General features: G+C 36.8%; 2 protein-coding genes across 3 annotated transcripts in view; both read left to right on the top strand.

Annotated features, from left to right (window-relative positions):
- Positions 1-20,296, top strand: part of LOC125821752 (uncharacterized) — a 1,137,236-nt gene that overhangs the window by 757,069 nt on the left and 359,871 nt on the right. The window lies entirely within an intron of this gene.
- LOC125821789 (flowering-promoting factor 1-like) lies at positions 18,254-18,580 on the top strand. Its single transcript, XM_049501156.1, has one exon. It carries the CDS (start codon positions 18,254-18,256, stop codon positions 18,578-18,580), a length of 327 nt encoding a protein of 108 aa, XP_049357113.1.

Here is a 20,296-nt window from a genome sequence, read left to right as displayed (position 1 = left end):
AGAATCTTCATCCTTGACATGATTAAAGCCTTTATTTGCGTACCCACTTGATGGAAACTCTTATTGGTATGGATTCTTATCTTTTTTTCATGTCTAGCTAAAACCCCAATTCTTGGGGTGTGATTATGTGAATATGGGTTAAACTAATTGTTGGGTCTTGCTTGTTGATAGTTTATTTGTTATTTAAATATGATTTCATTTAGTAGTTATGTATGGACTTAATGGGATTGTAGTTACAAATACGATATCATCTTAGTGTTTTTGGCTTGCTCGAGAGAGAGGTCGTAAAACTAAGACTACTAAATTGATAGCAAGTGGAATTGAGTTGACATGGGTTCAGCTCAAGAGAGTGAATCCTAGTCCTTCTCCCACACATTCAGCTCGAGAGAGTGAATGGGATAAGGCGAAGGTTGTGCATAATGCAGCAAGTCGGTGTTTGAGAGAAACCTATTTGATTCGGGGTAAGTTTTTTGAGAGAAAGCTTACCCCCACTAAAGTCTATCCTAGTCACAAATGTTCAATAATTTACTATCAAAAGCATGTACCCGATAGTTTAGTTTATCTCGTATTCCTATCACATCCCAAGAATCTCGTCTCTATAACTTGAATCTTTTATATTTTTGTTGTTTTTGTTTATTAGCTAGTACAAACCTCACCATTGATAATTGACAATTTTGTGTCACTTTTTGATTTGAAATGTTTTCACTCGTTAATATCTATAGCTATGGGCATCAAATTGCTCCTCATCTGTCTCCGCCTCTGACTCATCAGCTGCCACATCATTCATAGGCACATCTCTGGTGGTGGCCGGAGGCATCTCAGAACTGACCGGGGCACCCCGATCCTCAGCTGACTCAAAGAGAGAAGTGAAGTATGTGGACTTTAAAAAGTCCACATCCTTTCTCAAATTTGAAACCTCGGCTTTCATAGTCGTCACCTCGCTGTGAGATCATCAATCGACATCCGGAGGGGTGTCAACGCAGCTAAGATGGCTCACTCAATCATCCAAGGCACCTCAGCCTCTAGCTGGCTAGCCCTCACATTGGTCGAATGGGCTAGTTGACCTATCTTGAGGTCACGGCCTGAGTAATCCTGGAGGGCTGGGAAGCAGCAGAAGAACTAGGAGCCTAAGAAGAAGTAGAAGTGGGTGTACCAGAAGGCCCGGAGGCCGGAGAAGGCAAAGATGCCTCTACAGGTATAGACTCAACATCAACCTCTGGGTATCCATCCACCGGAACCGCTCTCATCTTATCTGCCTCATCCCAAGTATACTCGACCTCTATGTGTTGTATATCGATGGAAGATGTGGGAGTGACCTTTATGTCCCTCCTCTACTCACGAGGAACTCCAGCATGCCAACATAATTCTGTAATCAATACTGGGAAGGGAAAGGACCTCTGGCGCAGTTTTGCTCTCATGGCCATCTCCTGCTCAATAATGAGTCCCAAGTTGAGCCACTTCTTGGCAATAATTGATCCGAGACAGGCCACCTTTGGGAGGCGGAGTATAGACTCATTATGCGAGGGCATGATAGAACTGTTGATGAACCCAAACCAATACCGAGCGGCAATGTTCAAGTCATTCTTCTCGATGTGAGCTCCTGCCTTAATCCACCTCGGGGTGGTTTCCGAAATGAGGGGGGCAGCCAGCCCTTTAGGTCATCTAGGGTTTGAGTTGTAGCTAAACCCTCGTACTCATGCTCAAACCCAGTAGCCCAAGTGCATCATTGATATGATTAATGTTTCACCCCACATCTTTCCCCCGATCCATGATGGACTTCACTGGTATGAAGTCACTACCTTCTTCTTCCCCTGGGTACTAGGTCACTGTAAGCAGTGTAGAACTCACGAACCCAGGTGGGGATGTCAAATTTGTGAACCGGAGTGTGACCCACACCAGAGGGTACCTGTCCACCATTCCATCTATAGACAACCGCTTCTCCTCAAGAATTATCCTCAATACCTCGACCTCTAGCCTGTTGAGTAGCCGGGGAGTAGGACCCTGAACTCGTGGCACTGGAACCACCATTTGTGCTAGAGCTGGCACTCTATCAGCAGTAGGAGGGGTAGGCTCTGGGATCCTGACGAGATCGGGCACAAATCTTAGCCCGTTTGGTCTGTAGTGGCTAGTCATCCTCACGCTCTTAGAATGAGGCCTGAGAGTGTGCAAACTCCCCATCACTGCTGAAGTTGTGCTCCGGTCTCTCCGCTATGGGGGATTTTCCTTTGCCCTTGCCTCCCTTTGGAGGTGCTTGATTTCCCTTTTTAGAAGGAGCAGTTGCTCCCTCATTAATCACTATACCCCGTGCTCGTTTATGGGGTGGCATACCACTGTCGTCCAAGTTGATCCTAGCCATATCTACAAAAAACACCAAAAAGAGTTAGAAATAATCTCAGAAACATGGAGAAAATAAGTTGCAGAAAGACTCGCTGAACCGATCGGCGAGTCACTGAGTCACTTTGGCGAGTCAGATCAGGCTCGCCGAAAGGACTAGCTCAAAAATTTCCCAGAAAAAAGACATGTTGGCGATAGGTAGGCCCTTTTGGCAAATCGCCAACATCACTCGACGAGCTCAGACTAGCCCGCCGAAAGTTACAGTGTGTTTTAGGGGTTAGGGGGTGCAGAAAGGGCAATCAAGGGAGACTTTCATTGAGTCGTCGAGTGAACTCAATGAGCTCAAGCTTCTCGCTGAAAATAGCAGAATCAAAACTAACCAAACCACGAAATTAAGGGAGATTAAGAGGGACGTTTGTGAACCGCTAAACGGTTTGGCGAGCTCGACCCAGCTCGCTAAACTGGCCAACGTATCAATTTTCAACCCCGTTTCCTAAAATCAAGCCTGAAGCCCCCGAAAACAAAATCAAACAACACACTCATGCAATTAAACTTAGACCCACTAGACCCATGCCACCGGGATATTCAGACTTCCCCCGGTTTGGCCAAAATTGGCCATTTGACGACTTTTGCCTGTAAGAATGATGTCAAACGCTCCATCATTGCACAAAGTATGTCATTTAGCACAATTAGGGTTAATTTGACTTCAATTTTTGATAAATTATAAAGCACAATATTCGGGAAAATCAAAAATTTAGGCAATTTAGCACAATTACAAAACTATGAAAGGAAAACTAGCGCACAATTATGATTTTAGAGCAGGACCAACACACATCAACAAAGAGTAAAACAATTGCATTCGAATTCAACCGCTATTCAAGAGTTTGGGGTTCGGAAAACCAACCTTTAAGCTGAAATACAAGTTCATAAAGCTAAGTGGCAATGTATTCCAACTCCGAGCACGAGATCAAGAGCAAAAATCAATAAAAATTCAAAAATATAGAAACTATATAGTGTTGGTGCAAATATATGAGGCTAAAAGTAAGGGAATTCGAAAAACTTTGAAATTTTGAACCTTTAAACTTTTGAAACCTTTCAGTTCGAGGCCCTTCGACGATAATAGGCGTCCTCGCCGAACCACTCAGCGACACACTGAGGGGTTACTTACCTCGTCGTGTTTTACAGGACCTCTAGTTAAGTTGGGGGTCCAAACGACGGACAAAGTCGGGCTCGCCAACCTGTTCGGCGAGTCGCCAACTCGTCCATGGACCCGCCCAGTTTTACAGACTCCAACATGATATTTTCTTAAGTCCAATGGCAGTCCAAGTCGGTCTCGCGACCTCTTTGGTGAGTTACTGACTGGACACTTGGCTCACCAAACTGCATTTTTCAAACACACTCCACACCTTTATCTGCACAATCAACACCCGTTATTCCAAAAACAAACACAAAGCAATAAAAACTTGGGTTGCCTTCCAAGAAGCGTCTTAGTTAACGTTGTGGTATGCGAAAGTACCCACTCAAGCTTCATTTTTGGGATTTGCCATACTATCACTAGGCAATCCCCATTGTTGTCTTGGGTATAAATGTGAAGAAATTTGACCCATTTGGGTCTCAAAACTGTTTGATAGTGACGGAATGAGAGGTCGCCGTCTGGTTGAGAGTCGATATGTCTTCCTTCATTTCCTTTAAAACTTTATTGGAACCTTCAACCTTGTTTAGAATACGTGAGAGCATATCCTCAATCCCTCCACCCACATCATCTTTGGGCTTTTGACTCTCATGGGGAGAAACATACCTATCTTTCTCCTCTTCTTTTTCCTTCCAGGCGGCGTTACGATCACACCACTCCCTATCACGGTCTTTCCAGCCCTCATCCCTGTTCCAACCTTTGTTTCCCCCCCCCCCCCCCGACCTTGGGTAGTTTGCATGATAACCTCCTCCTTAGTTTGATAGGAATTTCACTTCCTCATTGTACAATGCTTCAAATTTTGCCTCTTTGAGGTTTACACCACCAACACCGACAGCATTAACACTCCTAGTACCAACACCCATTACAATTTTGGCCAAGATGTCCAGCTGGGTAATCATTTTTGCCATGTTTTGGTCTCTCTTGATCTTTTTTCAATCTGTTTCTTGGTCAATTTGTAAATAAGAGGAGAGACTTGATCTTCACGGGTGTACCATGCCCGGTTAATCTTTTTCATGCCATCAAGAAGTTGGGTTGCAATCATATAAGGTTACTGCATTAAACCTCCTAGAGAAAGTTGATCAGCCACTCCCTTGTTCACCGAATCGAGGCTTCTGTAGAAGCATTGCAATAGTACTTTATCGGGCAATCTATGAGTAGGGCATTGCAACACCATCTTCTTAAATCTTTGCCAAGTCTCATGGATTGGTTCACCATCCAAACGCTTGAAGCTTTTGATGTTGTCCGTAAGAGTCATCATGTTCGAAGAGGGAAAGAATCGCACTGGGAATGCGGTAATAAGCTCATCCCACAAAGTGATAGACTCTCTTGGCAAGTCAGTCAACCACTTGCTTGCCTCGCCCATCAGAGAAAATGGGAACAACCTCAGCCGAACCGACTCTTGAGAGATGTTATTGAAGGAGAATGATCCACAAACATCAACAAAAATTCGAATATGCTCATAGGGGTCCTCATGAGCCAGCCCACCAAACAAACCCTTAAGTTGGAGATGCTGAAACATGGTGCTTGTGATGTGAAACACCGTATTTCCCTCATTTAGAGGCATATGAATGGCCCCAACACCACCCATTTGGACAGGGTAATTCATGTTCGGGTCATTCACGTCATTGAGATTGCCAACATCATCTTGGTGGCCCACTTGGCTACCGTTACTACCATTGACGCTCATTTCCTCTGTTTTAACACAAGCGAAACAAAACCAAAACTAAAAGTAAGTAGATTGAACTATAACTAATAAGAACACAATTCAACTTCACCAAAATAATTTCAAACAACACCACTCCCCGGCAGCGGCGCCATTTTGATTTTTAACGTTTCAAAGACACCTCATCCAATCCTAGGTGTTCAACGATCGTAAATCAGTATAAATCTCAACTAAATAAGTTGGGGTGAAATCCCACAGGGAGCGGTACGTGTTTCAGATTCAATTGGGAAGTATAAATGCGGTCAAATCAGTTACAAACAATAAGAATTAACAATAATGAGACGGATTCTTGGGATGCGATCGATTATAGGCTAATATAGACATATGGGTAATTGCAACTATTAGTAAATAGATAGATATTAGTGTGTAGGCTAGGTTATAAGGAAGGTAATTTTGTCTCGAACAATTTACCTCGAATCAAGTGATTTCTCTCGAACATCAACAAGCATGAAAAAATAAAAGCAGCCCACACCTTAATCCATTCACTCTCTCGAGTTAAATGTGTGGGATTGGGTTTAGGATTCACACTGTCAAGCTGAACCCATGTCAACCCAATACCCACAAACCGTCAATCAAAAACCTTTGTTCTAAAACCTCTCTCTCGAGCAAGACAAAAACACAAAGGAAGACCTGCATATGGACTACAATTCCTAAATTAAGCCACAATTAAGGATTAAACTCACTTTTAAATAGCATTTAAACTAACAATTAGCAATACCCATACGCTAAATCAGCCCAGAATCACACTCCAAGAATTGGGGTTTTAGCTAGACATCATAAAAAGGTAAAAAAATAGTTACCAAATCGATTATCCATCAACTAGGTAAGAGTGGTTTCATCTTTACAATAGTCCAATTTGATGAATCTCAAAGACCCACTTCCAATTTCTCAAAAGTGAATTTCTTCAATCCCTCAAAGATAAGTAAAAACTCTAAACAAAAACTATCTCAGAAGTCTCAAAAACTCTCCACAACGCAAAACTCTCCATGAGACTTCCCGTTATATATGACGTTCGCTGCCCTACCTACTTCTGCTAGACAATCACAATGTATACATATCGGTTCCACATGTTTGGGCCAGAATGGAATATCCTCTATGAAATTCCGGAGCCATTCAACTTCTTCACCGGCCTTATCTAAGGAAATGAATTCAGATTCCATTGTGGAGGGAGCGATACATGTCTGTTTGGATGATTTCCAAGAGAGTGCTCATCCACCAAGCGTAAACACATAACCATTTATGGATTTAACTTCGTTTGACCCGGTGATCGAATTTGCATCACTATATCCTTCAATCACGGAAGGATATTTATTATAATGCAAAGCATAGTGTTGTGTATGTTTCAAATACCCCAACACACGTTTCATTTCCATCCAGTGAGTTTGATTAGGATTACTAATGAACCAAATCAGCTTGGTAATAGCATAAGCTATATCCACCAAGCGTAAACACATAACCATTTATGGATTTAACTTCGTTTGACCCGGTGATCGAATTTGCATCACTATATCCTTCAATCACGGAAGGATATTTATTATAATGCAAAGCATAGTGTTGTGTATGTTTCAAATACCCCAACACACGTTTCATTTCCATCCAGTGAGTTTGATTAGGATTACTAATGAACCAAATCAGCTTGGTAATAGCATAAGCTATATCTGGTCACGTACAATTTATAATATACATCAAACTTCCCAACACTCTAGCATATTCCAATTGAGAGTCACTTTCACATTCATTCTTTTGAAATGTAAAGCTTATATCAATTGGAGTTTTGACATCGTTGAAATTCAAGTACTTGAACTCTTTCAATATAATGAGATTGAGATAATACTAGTCCTTGAAAAGTTTGGGAATCCTGATCTCTAAGATTAAATCACCAACTCATAAGTCCTTCATATCAAACTTGCTCGACAGCATGTGCTTAGTAGCATTTATATCGTCATATCTTTACTCATTATTAACATGTCATAAACATACAGAGAAACAATGACTTCATGATTCAGAAATTTTTTTATGTAAATGCATTTCTCACATTCGTTAATCTTGAATCCATTTTTCAACATTGTTTGGTCAAATTTAGCATGCCATTGTTTCGGTCCTTGTTTAAGCCAATAAAGTGACTTAACAAGCCTGCACATTTTCTCTTCTTTACCGGGAACTACAAACCCTTTAGGTAGTTCTATGTAAATTTATTCCTCCAACTCTCCATTTAAGAAGGTTGTCTTAACATCAGTTTTGTGGATTTTAAGATCATGCACTACCGCTAGTGCTATTAACATCCTAATTGATGTTATCCTTGTTACTGGAGAGTATGTATCAAAGTAGTCCAGACCATCTTTTTGTCTGCATCCTTTGACTACAAGTCTAGCTTTATATTTGTCAATAGTTCCATTGTATTTCATTTTCCTTTTAAAGATCCACTTTGACCCGAAAGGTTTATTTCTTGGAGGATGATCACCCAATTCCCAAGTATGGTTACTTAAAATTGATTCGATCACACTATTGATTGCTTCTTTCCAATAAGTTGACTCAAACGAACAGATCGCTGCTTTAAATATTTGAGGCTCATTTTCAAGAAAGAATGCCACACAATCTGATCTGAAAGAAATGAATTTCCGTTGACGATTACTACACCTAGGATCCTCATTAGGTAGTGTATTTTCCATTGATTCTTTCCGTTGTCTGTAACACCTCGGAAATAAGTAGGCTAAATAAGAGCTAAATGTGAGGGGTTAATGTCAAGGACGAAGGGCTAGAGCCAAGGGAAATGGGCAAGGGCCAAGGCTAGGGCCCAAGGCTGCCAAAGAATTGGTCAAGGCACTTATCCTATCTCCAAGAGGGTCTTCATGAACCATGGTGAGCTAGACAATAGCCTCCCAAAAATCTGCCTAAATAGTGCTCCTCTTAACGAGCCACTTCATGACTCGTGGTGGATACCACGGCTCGTGGGAAGGCTCATGGAAGGGAGTTAGTGGTGTGAGGGTTGAGAGAAGTGGCTTAGCCACTGCCCCAAGGTCCACGAAAGGGACCACGGCTCGTGGAGCCCCTTGTGAGATTTCCTTGGGATTGTGGGCTAAAAGGCACATGATTCCAAGCCACTGCCTTAAGTCCACGAATGGAACCACGGCTCGTGGGACCCCTCGTGGCACCTGGTAGCTCACTTAAAGTTAGGGGTGTTTTGGGTATTTCCTTTTTGAGTCCTATCAAAGTGAAGTTGTTTTACCTTACTTTTATACACCTATATAAGTCTTTTTAAGTCAAAATACACCTATTCACCCCATTATTTTCCAAATCCCAAATGAAATCTCAATGAGTTCATCTTCTCCAAATATTCTCTCTCTAGAACTTCAAGGAAGAAGAAGAAGGAAGTTGGAGATAGGGGGTTCAAGGGTTTCTACTCAAATTCCTTGGGTTTCTTCACTAAGGTGTGGTAGCTCTTCATCCATGGATAGAATTCATCCATTAAGTCCCTCCAAACTCAATTTCAAAACTAGTGATTTCCCCAAAAGTTAGGACTTGACTTCAATCTCATGGGCTCCTTTCAAAAATGTTTCTAATGATTGATTTATGATATATTATGATTTAATTGATGATTTATTGTTGATTTATGATGAAATCCCTCAAGAACCCATGAAACCCCCCATATTTCTCAATTATGCACTTGTAATGTGGGTTTGTAGATTATAAAAGAATGTTATAAGATTATGCAAGTAGTGATTGGGTTACTTGATTTATGATTATATTCATGTCTAATGTAGTAATTCTAGTTGTTTTGATTGAATAAGATCTATGGTCCTTCAAGGGGAAAATTATTAGATTTATGCATGATTATGAGATCCATGAATATGCTTAAGTAACACTTTGAGAGTAAAGTAATTAAAATAATGATCAAATTGTTGTGTTGTTGAAAGATTATCCCCATATACACACTTATGCATGTTTATGATATGTTGTGAAAGGTTTTCTCACAATATGATGATTCTAAGATTGAAAGGCTATTCTCACCTATTGAATTTATGAGCTATCTTATGAAATATGTTGGACTGAGTGTTAAGACATTCTTCCATAAATATGAACTTAAGTCAAGACTTAATATGAACTTAATGGGAATTATGCTTAGCACAGAGTGGATATTGAATAGGAGATGAAAGCTTTTACGTCAGTTGAGTCCGGCTTTCCAAATGGGTTCCTTCTACACCAGTTGAGTCTGGCTTCCCAAAACATGTATCTCATGTAATGGAAACCTTTTACCATAGTCAAGTTCAGGTTTCTAGTAGTAATCTCCTTATCTTATAACTATGTTGCCCCCATAGGTCATTAGCTAGTGGATCCACCTAAAAGCTAACAGCCCATGCTCTTACCTTAGGCAAGTAAGACAACCATTTTCAGTGTGGGTAACAATGTATTCAATATTATGCTCATATGGTCTATGTAGGTTAAGGCTTATTCCCACCATGATAAAATATGAACAAGAACATGAATTATGAACTATGGTTACTCAAGAAGCTTTACTTAACATGGGTGGGATTATGTGGTCTTATTCATGCATTGCACAAGTATGCTTTGAGGGTATTTATGGTATGTTTCAACTATGTTATGTTGATCTATATGATTAATATGGCTATGAACTATGCTTTTACACTAATGTTCATGATGATTCTTAAATATGGTAAAGTGCATGCTTTTCGACTAAAATGTCCTTTTTAGCATGTTTTCATGATTTTATGCATGGCCATCATACTTAGTACATTTTTGTACCTACCCATATTTTCCTACATTTTCCACAAGTGTAGGTTACGGTGTTTGAGGTGATCTTCTTTTGGTTCAAGCTTGGATTCTACTATTCTCCTTGCTTGTGGTGAGTCCTCATGGTTCGAGGATGAGTGATATCTTTGTAGTTCCTTTTTCTTGTAGTTGACTTTCGGATTATGTTGTAAGGGTTGTGACCCTATTTGATTCGAGTATTGTAATAGATGGCTAATTGAGACAAGTCCAGACTTCCTGTTTCCTTTATAAAAGATTTTTGGACTTGAAAATGTGTTTTACTCTTTATTGTTCTAATGCTTTATGTTATGATATGCTAAGTGGCTTAAATGGGGACTTTCGGGGTTCTATATGTCTTGTAACGTCTAGGGGGTACCCTTGGGCCGTGACATGGTCGTTTAGGCCTTTCACTTGTCGATTTGCATTATGTTTTATACAGATAAATGTGTTCAAATAACTCAGCATTATCTAACTCAATTACTGTATTAACATGAATTTTAGGATTATCAGATTTGTGAATAAAAAACTGACAGGCCTTACTGTTCACAACATATCCAATAAATACACAATCCACTATTTTAGGTCCAATTTTCACCAACTTGGGTAAATGTCATTTAGGCAATAAGTCATCATTCTTCTTTAAAGTCATTTAGGACACATTCATGCACTTAGGGGACTTTAATACATTAGCCATTAAGGCTTAGGGAACTCACTTTAGTATCTTCAAAGCCTACTCGTGCCATGTGTAGATAGCATCCCATACTACTACCTACACGTTGTAGAACCTATCCAATAACTAGAGTGCACATCTCACACGATGGGAATAGGCATTAACCGACATAAACCATGCAAGCTAGACATGGAATCCGGTGTCATAAAACCTTACACTGTGGAAGGTGTTCTACTTGCCAAGGGTAGAATTAGGTCACATCCCATGTAGGCACATAGTTGAGGGGATATCCAAAGATGTTCATTGTACCCTAACCTCATACTCGGAGAGGGCCACCATCTTAACCATATCCACTCAGTGCTTAGCCTTAGTTCCCATAGAGTACTTTCATTTACATGTGTGTACTAGAGAGGGCGCCATTTTTAGGTCTAGCCGACCCATAGTACTTCTACCAAAAAGGGCACCACAAAGGATCTACCGATCAAGGTTCATTAAGGATAGCTCATTGACTTTCTTAGAGAGGGTTTTCTACTGTTTCGGTCCACCAACTCTAAGTCTATCATTCCACACAAGAAGAAGGCACCATCATTAGGTCTACCGCTTCAAGGTTTCACATTCACTTAGGGGTATAGACTCATCATGAAAGGGAACCATGCTTAGGTCTAGACGATTCAAGACATAGCCTAGAATGCCTCATTAGTCATTCATAGAAAAGGCACCATGCTTAGGTCTCGCCGATTCTAGACATACATTCATTTATGAAGAGGCACCAACTCAAGGTCTACCAATTCAATACAATAAGACATCAAGTCAAGATACATTCATTACTTAAGGGAAGGATGCCACAGCCTACTAAGTCAAGAGGTCACATTCAAGAAGCTTTCATGTATCAAGAAGAGGCACCTAAGTCTACCAAGTCAAGAGACAACATCACCATATAGAGAACCTTCACATTCTATCATTCATCATTCATTAGTGCTAAGTAAGAACCTGCTTTCAATCACAACACCCTTGCATTTACAACATGATTACCTTTACTTCATTAGATTCTCATTCAACTCCTTCACATCACATTCATAACACAATATCATGATAATACTCAATTATTCATATAATGCCTTCAAGGACATGATCATAATACATTCAATAAGTAAACACCTCCACCATAAGTGGATCACACATCAATCTATCAAAATTCTAAATCAACTTTACATTAACAATGAAGTTAGGTCAACTTACCATTCTCCAAAGCCATAATCACTATTACTAAATTCTACCACAATTCACCATAAAATAGGTATAGATAACAATAGAAACCAATAATACAATTCAATCTAAACATAATTCAATAATTATCATGAAGATTAATTCACAAAATTCTCATTCAAGGCTATGAACCCAATTACTCAATTCACTAACAATTCTACACAATTAGATATAGTTAATGGCATAAATCAATGGCCCACAACAATCTAAACATAATTCTATCATCATCGAATCAAAATCAATACACCCACTTTATGGCCAAATTTAGGAAACTTGGAAAGACATGGGTTCATGGAATTTTCTTTCTTAAAACCATCAATAAACATCAATAATAAAATAATTCATCATTAAAAATCATTTAATGTAAGAACCCATGCTTAGAATCTAAATTAGGGTTTTTTTGTGTTTTTGGAAGAACTTTGAAATCATTTGGATTGAGCTCCTTGAAAGGAAGGATAATCAAGGATAAAGGATCCCCATACCTGCAACTATGGACCAAGACTACTGGTCGTGGTTTGATCCACGAGCCGTAGGTCATGTCCGTAGTTTTGCCACTTTTGGCCAACCATGATTTTTCCTTGGGGCTTTGGGGTTTAGACTTAGGGTCCTCCTCAATGACCCTTAGGGTGGTCCTTGGGGAGTCGTACCTTGACCTCTAACCCCTAAACACCTCAACCATGGCTCGGAAAAACATCAAACACCATCAACACTCAAGACAACTCAAACACACACACGTTAGGCTCTAGTTTCACTAGTTCATTTTTGGGGTCGTTACAATTTGCAACTAGAAGTCATGGGTTAATACACATCTATCAATTAAACCCACTTCAAATCAACATTTAAATCAGTAAACAACAATACCCATAAGCTAATTAGAGCAAATAATCACATGATCAAGAATGGGGGTTTTAGCCACACATCATAAAAGGCAAGAAATCAATACCAATTACGTTCTCCATAATCTGGGTATTTCAATCCACCTCCTTACAATGATCCAAAATGCTTAATATCAAAAACCTAACTTAAAATCTACTAGAAAACTCCTTAAACTAAGTAAAACAAAGTCTCCAACAAAAGCTCAAAGTTCTACAATGGAGAAATTACTCAGGAAATGACTTGATTCCTTTTTCTACTTTTCAAAATTCAATATATACATTCTCAAATTTTGGACTTCAGGGTCACTACGCGAGGTTAGTCGAGTATCGCCGACCAAGTTGGCGATGCGCCAATGGCTCTATTCTACCGCCGGTTTGCCATGGCTCTTTAAGCGCAAAGTTCTGTGACTTTAGGCGATCAGGATCGAGGTCACCGATCTATTTGATGGTACGCCGACTATCCATTTCCATCGCCAAGTAGGTTTTTCTCCAGGGCTGACATGCTGGAACTTTTGGCGAGCTGATCAAGATCCACTCAGCGAGTTGCCGAGTGGTCTTGGCGATCATTAGGAATGCCTTTCTTCAACTTCTTCAGCTTTCTTTACTCTTTTTTTCCCGGTAATGTCCTTGCCTTGCTTCTTCACCTTCAATGTTGCAGATCAACACTTTAACATCATTTTAGAGCATAAATTAGGCATTGAGGACAATAAAAGTATGAAAATAAAGCCCTAGATGAGTCGAAATCTCAGACTCATCAACCATCCTTCTTCCATTCAACCTCATCAGTCATCCAAAGGAAAGGGGAAGCTGAAACAGGGTTGGAAGCAAAATTACAGGTCCCGAAGCTGAAAAATGGACTAATATACAACTAACATGCAATTATACACTGATATACATAAATTGTATACAGTTGATACAGGGACGAAAATAGGCTAAAAGTCCAAAATTGCAGCAACAACTTGGACCAAGCTCCAGTCCAAGCGAATAATAACTGGATTTGGACTTGAGAAATGAAATTTGGGCAAGGCCCAATAGTTTCTTTCTCCTCTAATTAAATTGTATCATATATCTTTGTTTGTTTTAATTGACTCTAAATGTTGGTTAACTTAATTAAATCCCTTAATAGTGGAACCATTTTTGTTATGATCTTTATAAAATTTGAATAATTTTATTTAGTTTTCTTTATTTGGTCATCTTTGACAAAATTTTACTTTTTAAAGAAAGAAAATCACTTCAAGTGTTTAAGTTAATTTATTTTGAAATAATTTTGAACATATTATTCCCTTTAAGTAATTATTTTCCAAGTAAGTCAAATATTTGGTCAAGTTGTAGAATAACCACATGTTAGCAGGCACTTCAAATGTCTTAAAACCCTTCTTGAAGTGTAATGAGAACCTCGAACCTTTTTCTCCATTTTTAGACTTAATTCAGTTTAAGTCTTTAAAATAAATTTTTCTTAATTTTTTTTAAAATATTAAGTGGCGACTCTCTTTAAAAAATTTATTTCCTTAAAAGTTAAATTGATTTTTCAAAAACCAGTCTTTATTTCTCTTTAACATATAAATAAAAGCTACCCTACAAAATTTGATTTTCCAGACTCAACGGAGCAATCGAAACTTCCGTACGAGGTCGTCTCGGCAAAAAGTAGGTCCTACACTGAAACTCTATTTTAAGTCAAAATCCACAAGGGGACTCGAAATTAGCTCGAGAGCCTCGGGATCAACAAGAAAGGTTGTTCTAGATAAACTCGACATTTCGGATGTAACTGCGCTAAATAGAATTATAATCCAGGCACGTTTACCAAGAATGTTGACCAAGGTCAAACTTAGGTCAAAACTTGAAAGTTAAAACGTCTAATCACACAGACTTGCACCAAAAGCCTTAGAAACTCTGTTGACCATGCCACTAGCCTAAAATAACCCTTCCGAAGATGATGAAATTGTCAGAATTAAATTTTGAGGTCATCTTCCTGAAATGTTGATCGAAATCAACCGTTCGGGGTTCAAAAGCTCCGAAACACAAAAATTTGAATAAAAATCAAACAAACGAACAGGTGACCGAATTGTCAGTTCCAACAAGTCTTAAATGACTTGGGATCTCTATAGGAATGCTCTAAACGAAGAACAAAAGTCATTAACAAAGGAATGACCTAGAGGGTCATTACATTTTATAAATTAGTGTACTACATGGTAAAGAAAATTGGACATTAGAACAGTTGATGCTATGTAAAACACCTACGGGTAAATCTAGTGATAATAATAACAGGTATTTACCTCATCGGGTTGTTTAAAGAATATGTTCTATTGAGACTTTTCAAAATATGATATTTATAACTTTAAATATGAAACATATTATTTTCTACAACAACAAATACGACTTGTTTGTTTAAAAGAAATTCTAGTGATAAATGCAGCTCAACAGTTGTGCCCCTCGTTTCTTCTTTAGGCCTTGAATTCTACTCTATATAGGTATAGAGAGGCTAAGCCGTTGTTGGACAACATACTTGTTTTTCTAATCAGGGGTAATATGAGTATTTTTTTATTGTTATGTTAAAATAATATTGTATTTAACTTTTTTATAATTGTACTTTTTTATCATCGTACATAAAAATCGGCTTTATATTTTAGTCTTTACATTGCCTCAACTTAAAAGTTTGCTGATTTGCCATGCATGTGGGCTCATTTTCCCCCATATTTCACGTTTTTTTTCAATTTATTTTGCATTTATTCCAACTCTCTTTTCATACATATGGATCCCACCTCATCAAGTCTATTTCCTTCTCTTTATTTGTGCCTCACCAGCTTTTGTTTTTAGGATGAAAAAAAGAAATTTGAATATTAAAATTCTAAGAGGCTATAACCACACAACTCCCAAATATATATTATATATTTCAATATTTTAAAATTACGAGAATTAACAACTTAAACATTTCATTATATGTTTAAAATGACGTTAAGATTATTATAAATCACAACTTCAAATATTTTTAAAAAAATATAAAAAATTTAGTTGACTTTCAAAATTCTATTGGTGCCACGTGAATTTGAACATATAAAATAGAGTATATTATTAAATGTTATGTAAAAGATACTAAACTTTAAAAATCATATATGAAATTTGGTTGACTCTAATTCCATATGTCCACTTATATTGGAATAGAAGGAGTAACAATATTTGAAAATGACAAAAAAAGTTGTAGAAATCACAATAAATTAACAACGGAAAAATATTTAAGAATCATAAAAGAAATATGATTGAATATCCTAATATCATATGTGCCACATAAATTGAAATAGAAGAAGTAGCATATATTATTTGGAAATGACGTTAAAAGTAGTATAAATCACAACAAATAAACAAATTAAAATATTTATTATAAAAATATACAAAAATTTAAGTGTATCTCCAAATTTCATTTATATTACATAAATTGAGAAAAATAAAATTAATAACATATATTGGGCACCTACTAGCATGGACACATAATATCTAGTACGTAATATGCAATTTAAATATTTAGAAATAAGCACTCTTATATATATCCGTTGATAGCTAACTATAACAATATATTTTTAAATATATTGGTTAAAAAGGAAGAAAGAAAAAGGTGGAAGATGAAGGAGTATATGTATAACATAAAATAGGGCAAGTCCTCGTGCAGTGCCACGCTAAATTGACATCAAGTATATGGTGAAGGGGAAAATATCCAATCAAAAAGTTTACTTGTTGTTGTCAATGGTAGCTAATGATTGAATGGACAAGACAGTTCCTAGAAGTGTCTCCCCCTAAATTGAGTCATTCAACAATTAGGACCATATTGCCATGTGATAACATGTGAGAGCATCGTATATATATACTTGACATTGAAAAAAAAAATAGTTAACCAAGAAAAAAGGTGACAACAAAATAAGAGACCACAAAATGGTGGTCCTTTTGATTTCAACTACTTCAACGATTGTGATGCTTTTATTGCATGCAAATTAACCATTTTACTTTGTCAAAATGTTTCTTATAAAAAACACTTTTTTTTCTTTTTGAAGTATTAATGATGATTCTAGACATTCTAACAATGATATGTCAGATAGTCTTGTTATAAGCATTTGATGCAATAAAGTGAAACAATATACACATGACACACCTTTTGCCCTTGTCTTGAGTTAAAAGAGAAAAAAATGTTGATCGAATATTCAAAAGAATCTATATTTTAAGGGCTTAAAGTATTTGAACTTTAATAATATACTTTAACAAATAGAATCATACGTTCATATATCATCATCATATTTATAAATCACAACAATAAGCATTTTTCGAAATCTTATGAATTTATTTTCGACAACTTTATGGAATTGTTTTAACATATTATTGTGTCCTTTTACATTAGTCTAATTTGTACGACAATCGATATTCCACTGGCTATTAAAGTATCTAGCATTTTAATATAAAACATGTTTCAGATTTAAATTTTATTTTCATGGTAAGATATTTTATAAAGATATGTCATAAATTATAATTATGATATACTACACTGGAGGAAGATATATATTTATCAAAGGGTTCGAATAATTTTAGTACAACTCATTAGAAGACTTTGGATTTAATGAAGTCTCGTTTATTCGGAAAAAATTGTCTACTTTATCAAGTGTGACATGAAATTGATACATTATATTTATCTTTAAAAATGGTTGCAAATTGGAGTCATGACAAATCATGTGTATGTGAGTAAATAATGAGTTAAGTGAAATGGTCTGAACTCATATTCGTTATGATTTAGATAAGTTCCGTAATTCATACTAATAAATCATATCAACCACTGATTTAAAACCAGCTAACACTATTTGAGTAATTTTATTTCTTTCACAATTTTTAAAAAAAACTAAGAATGTAATATGATAAATTAATGTTGAATGATTATAAAATTATTTTTTCTTTATTTTTTTTTAAACTGTAACATTATGTATCAAACTAAAGTAATTATGATTCTATGGAAAACTTAACAGAAATATATTAAAATCATAATCCAACCATTGAATGGACGAGATAGTATGATTTCCAAACTATTCCACCAAAATAAATAAAATATATGTTAAATACAGAAATGATTGTGCCCATCGAATGAAAAAATAAATAAATAATATTTTTTTGGTAATTAGAATTGATAATTTTCAATGATTAGTAGTCATAAATTTAAAAGCTTAATACTCCCTCCCTCGGATCACTTTTAGTTGTGACACTTTGACTTAAAATAATATCTAATAAATAGGGGATGGGTGTGTTGGAATTTTAAGAAAGGAAAGGCTGGGCCCAGCAAGTACAATATGTAGATTCTAGAATAAAGCTATATATGAGACTTGTATAAATAGGGTGGAAATGTTTCTCCATTTCCATGCATTTATATAAGTTGTAATAATAAGAAAAAAGAAGTAATTATGTCTGGAGTTTGGGTATTCAAGAATGGAGTTTTTCGTTTGGTAGAAAATGGGTCAGGAGACGATGAAGGTAAAAGAAGAAGAAAGGTTTTGATACACTTAGCAAGTGAGCAAGTGGTATCATCCTATTGTTGTCTTGAAAGAATTCTAAATGGTTTGGGATGGGAAAGGTATTACGGAGGTGATGCTCAACTTTTTCAATTCCACAAGCATTCTTCCATAGACTTGATTTCACTTCCTAAAAATTTCAACAAGTTCAACTCCATTCACATGTATGACATTGTCGTTAAAAATCCTAACGTTTTCCATGTCAGAGATGTCCTTTAACTATATATATAAAGCTAGGGTTAGCTTTAATTTGCCTTTTCTTTTTGCCCCCATCGAGGCATATATACATTCTAAAATGACTAGGTTATTTTATATCTTTATATACGCTTGCTTCAACAAATGGTTGTGGAATAAAACTTATAGCTTCTCTCTTTGCTTTCTCCCTTCATATTTGTAATTATCTACTTACCATCCATATTTTACTATGAAAATCTCAACATAATTCATAACAATATTGACCAAAATTGGTAAGAATTCATGATAGATAAGGATCTCAAAACTAAAATATTTCAAAGGGTCAATTGTTGAGAAGTTGAATGTACATCTATATATAACTTTGTGTTGATGTTGGATAAGACATCTAATGATTGATGATGAGTACAGGTTGTCCAATCATAGATCCAAATTTTTTGTATAAATTTTTGTCCATATCATCCCTCTTTCCTTGTTTTGCTTCCATTGAATTTTAACACAATTATAAAACATATTTAAAAAAATCTATTGCGCTGTGATAGTTCAATATTATTTTCTATCAAATTATTATTACAACACGTTACTAAACGCTTAAAAGTAGTTGTCGAAATATCTGCATATATATTTGCTCATTTGCAAACGCAAGAGAAACTGTCAAATGCCTGATATGATCAATTAATATATTTTCTACCCTTTTACTAGTATATATATGTGAGAAATTGATGATCAAGAATAAGGGATTCAGTTAATATGCTGAAGAACTACAGAAACTCCATTGAAGGAGTATGAGAGAAAATGAAAGAGAAACTACTTTTCTTGTATTGAATCAATTGAATTAACTATTACAACTGAGTACATTCTATTTATATTGATCTATCTATAACTTGCTCTAACAAACTAACTAACTAGTGATGATGACGTGGACATATCAACTAATCAGTTAACTAACTAACTCAATACCCCCCCCCCTCAAGTTGGAGGTGTGACCAACACAACCAACTTGTCCAAAACTACTGAATGTTTGACTCCTGTAAGAGCCTTAGTAAGGACGTCAGCCAGTTGGTCATGAGTTCCAATGTGATGCAGTGATATAAGACCTTCTTGTACTTGGTTCGCACAAAATGACAATCAATCTCAATGTGTTTGGTCCTTTCGTGAAACACAGGATTTCTGGCAATCTGTAGAGTTGATTGACTGTCACAAAAGATAGGAAAAGGTCTGCTTCTAGGAATAGTAAGCTCTTCAAATAGTCTGTCTAACCAAACCAACTCTCCAACCACCTTTCGAAGGGATCTATATTCAGCCTCAGCTGAGGAAAGAGATATAGTTTCATGTTTCTTAGATTTCCAGCTTATAGGACTGGAACCAAGCAGCACAATATACCCTGTGATGGACTTTCTGGAATCAGGACAAGCACCCCAATCTGAATCACAAAAAGCATGTACATTGTAATCATCAGTAGATGTCATAAGCAATCCTAAGGTGGGATCCTTCTTGAGATACCTCAGCATGTGGTATGCTGCTTTCATATGTGGTTCTCTAGGGTCTTGCATGAACTGACTAAGGTGATGAACTCCATAAGCAATATCTAGTCTGGTATTAGTTAAGAAATTAAGCTTCCCAATTAATCTTTTGTATGCACTGGGATCAGAAATATGCTTCCCCTCATTTGTCTTGAGCTTGGCTGTCACATCTAATGGTGAGGAGAGGCTGGAAAGTTCAGAACAATGGTACTTTTTTAGA

This window comes from Solanum verrucosum, unplaced genomic scaffold (genome assembly GCF_900185275.1).
Source record: "Solanum verrucosum unplaced genomic scaffold, falcon-dt-bn FXZP01000210.1, whole genome shotgun sequence".
Taxonomy (NCBI): domain Eukaryota; kingdom Viridiplantae; phylum Streptophyta; class Magnoliopsida; order Solanales; family Solanaceae; genus Solanum; species Solanum verrucosum.
The sequence above is the reverse complement of the archived record's forward strand: the minus strand, read 5'-3'. Positions and strand labels throughout refer to the sequence as shown.

Excerpts from the sequence above, each read along its gene's own strand:
- LOC125821789 (XM_049501156.1), top strand. The coding sequence starts at position 18,254 with ATGTCTGGAGTTTGGGTATTCAAGAATGGAGTTTTTCGTTTGGTAGAA.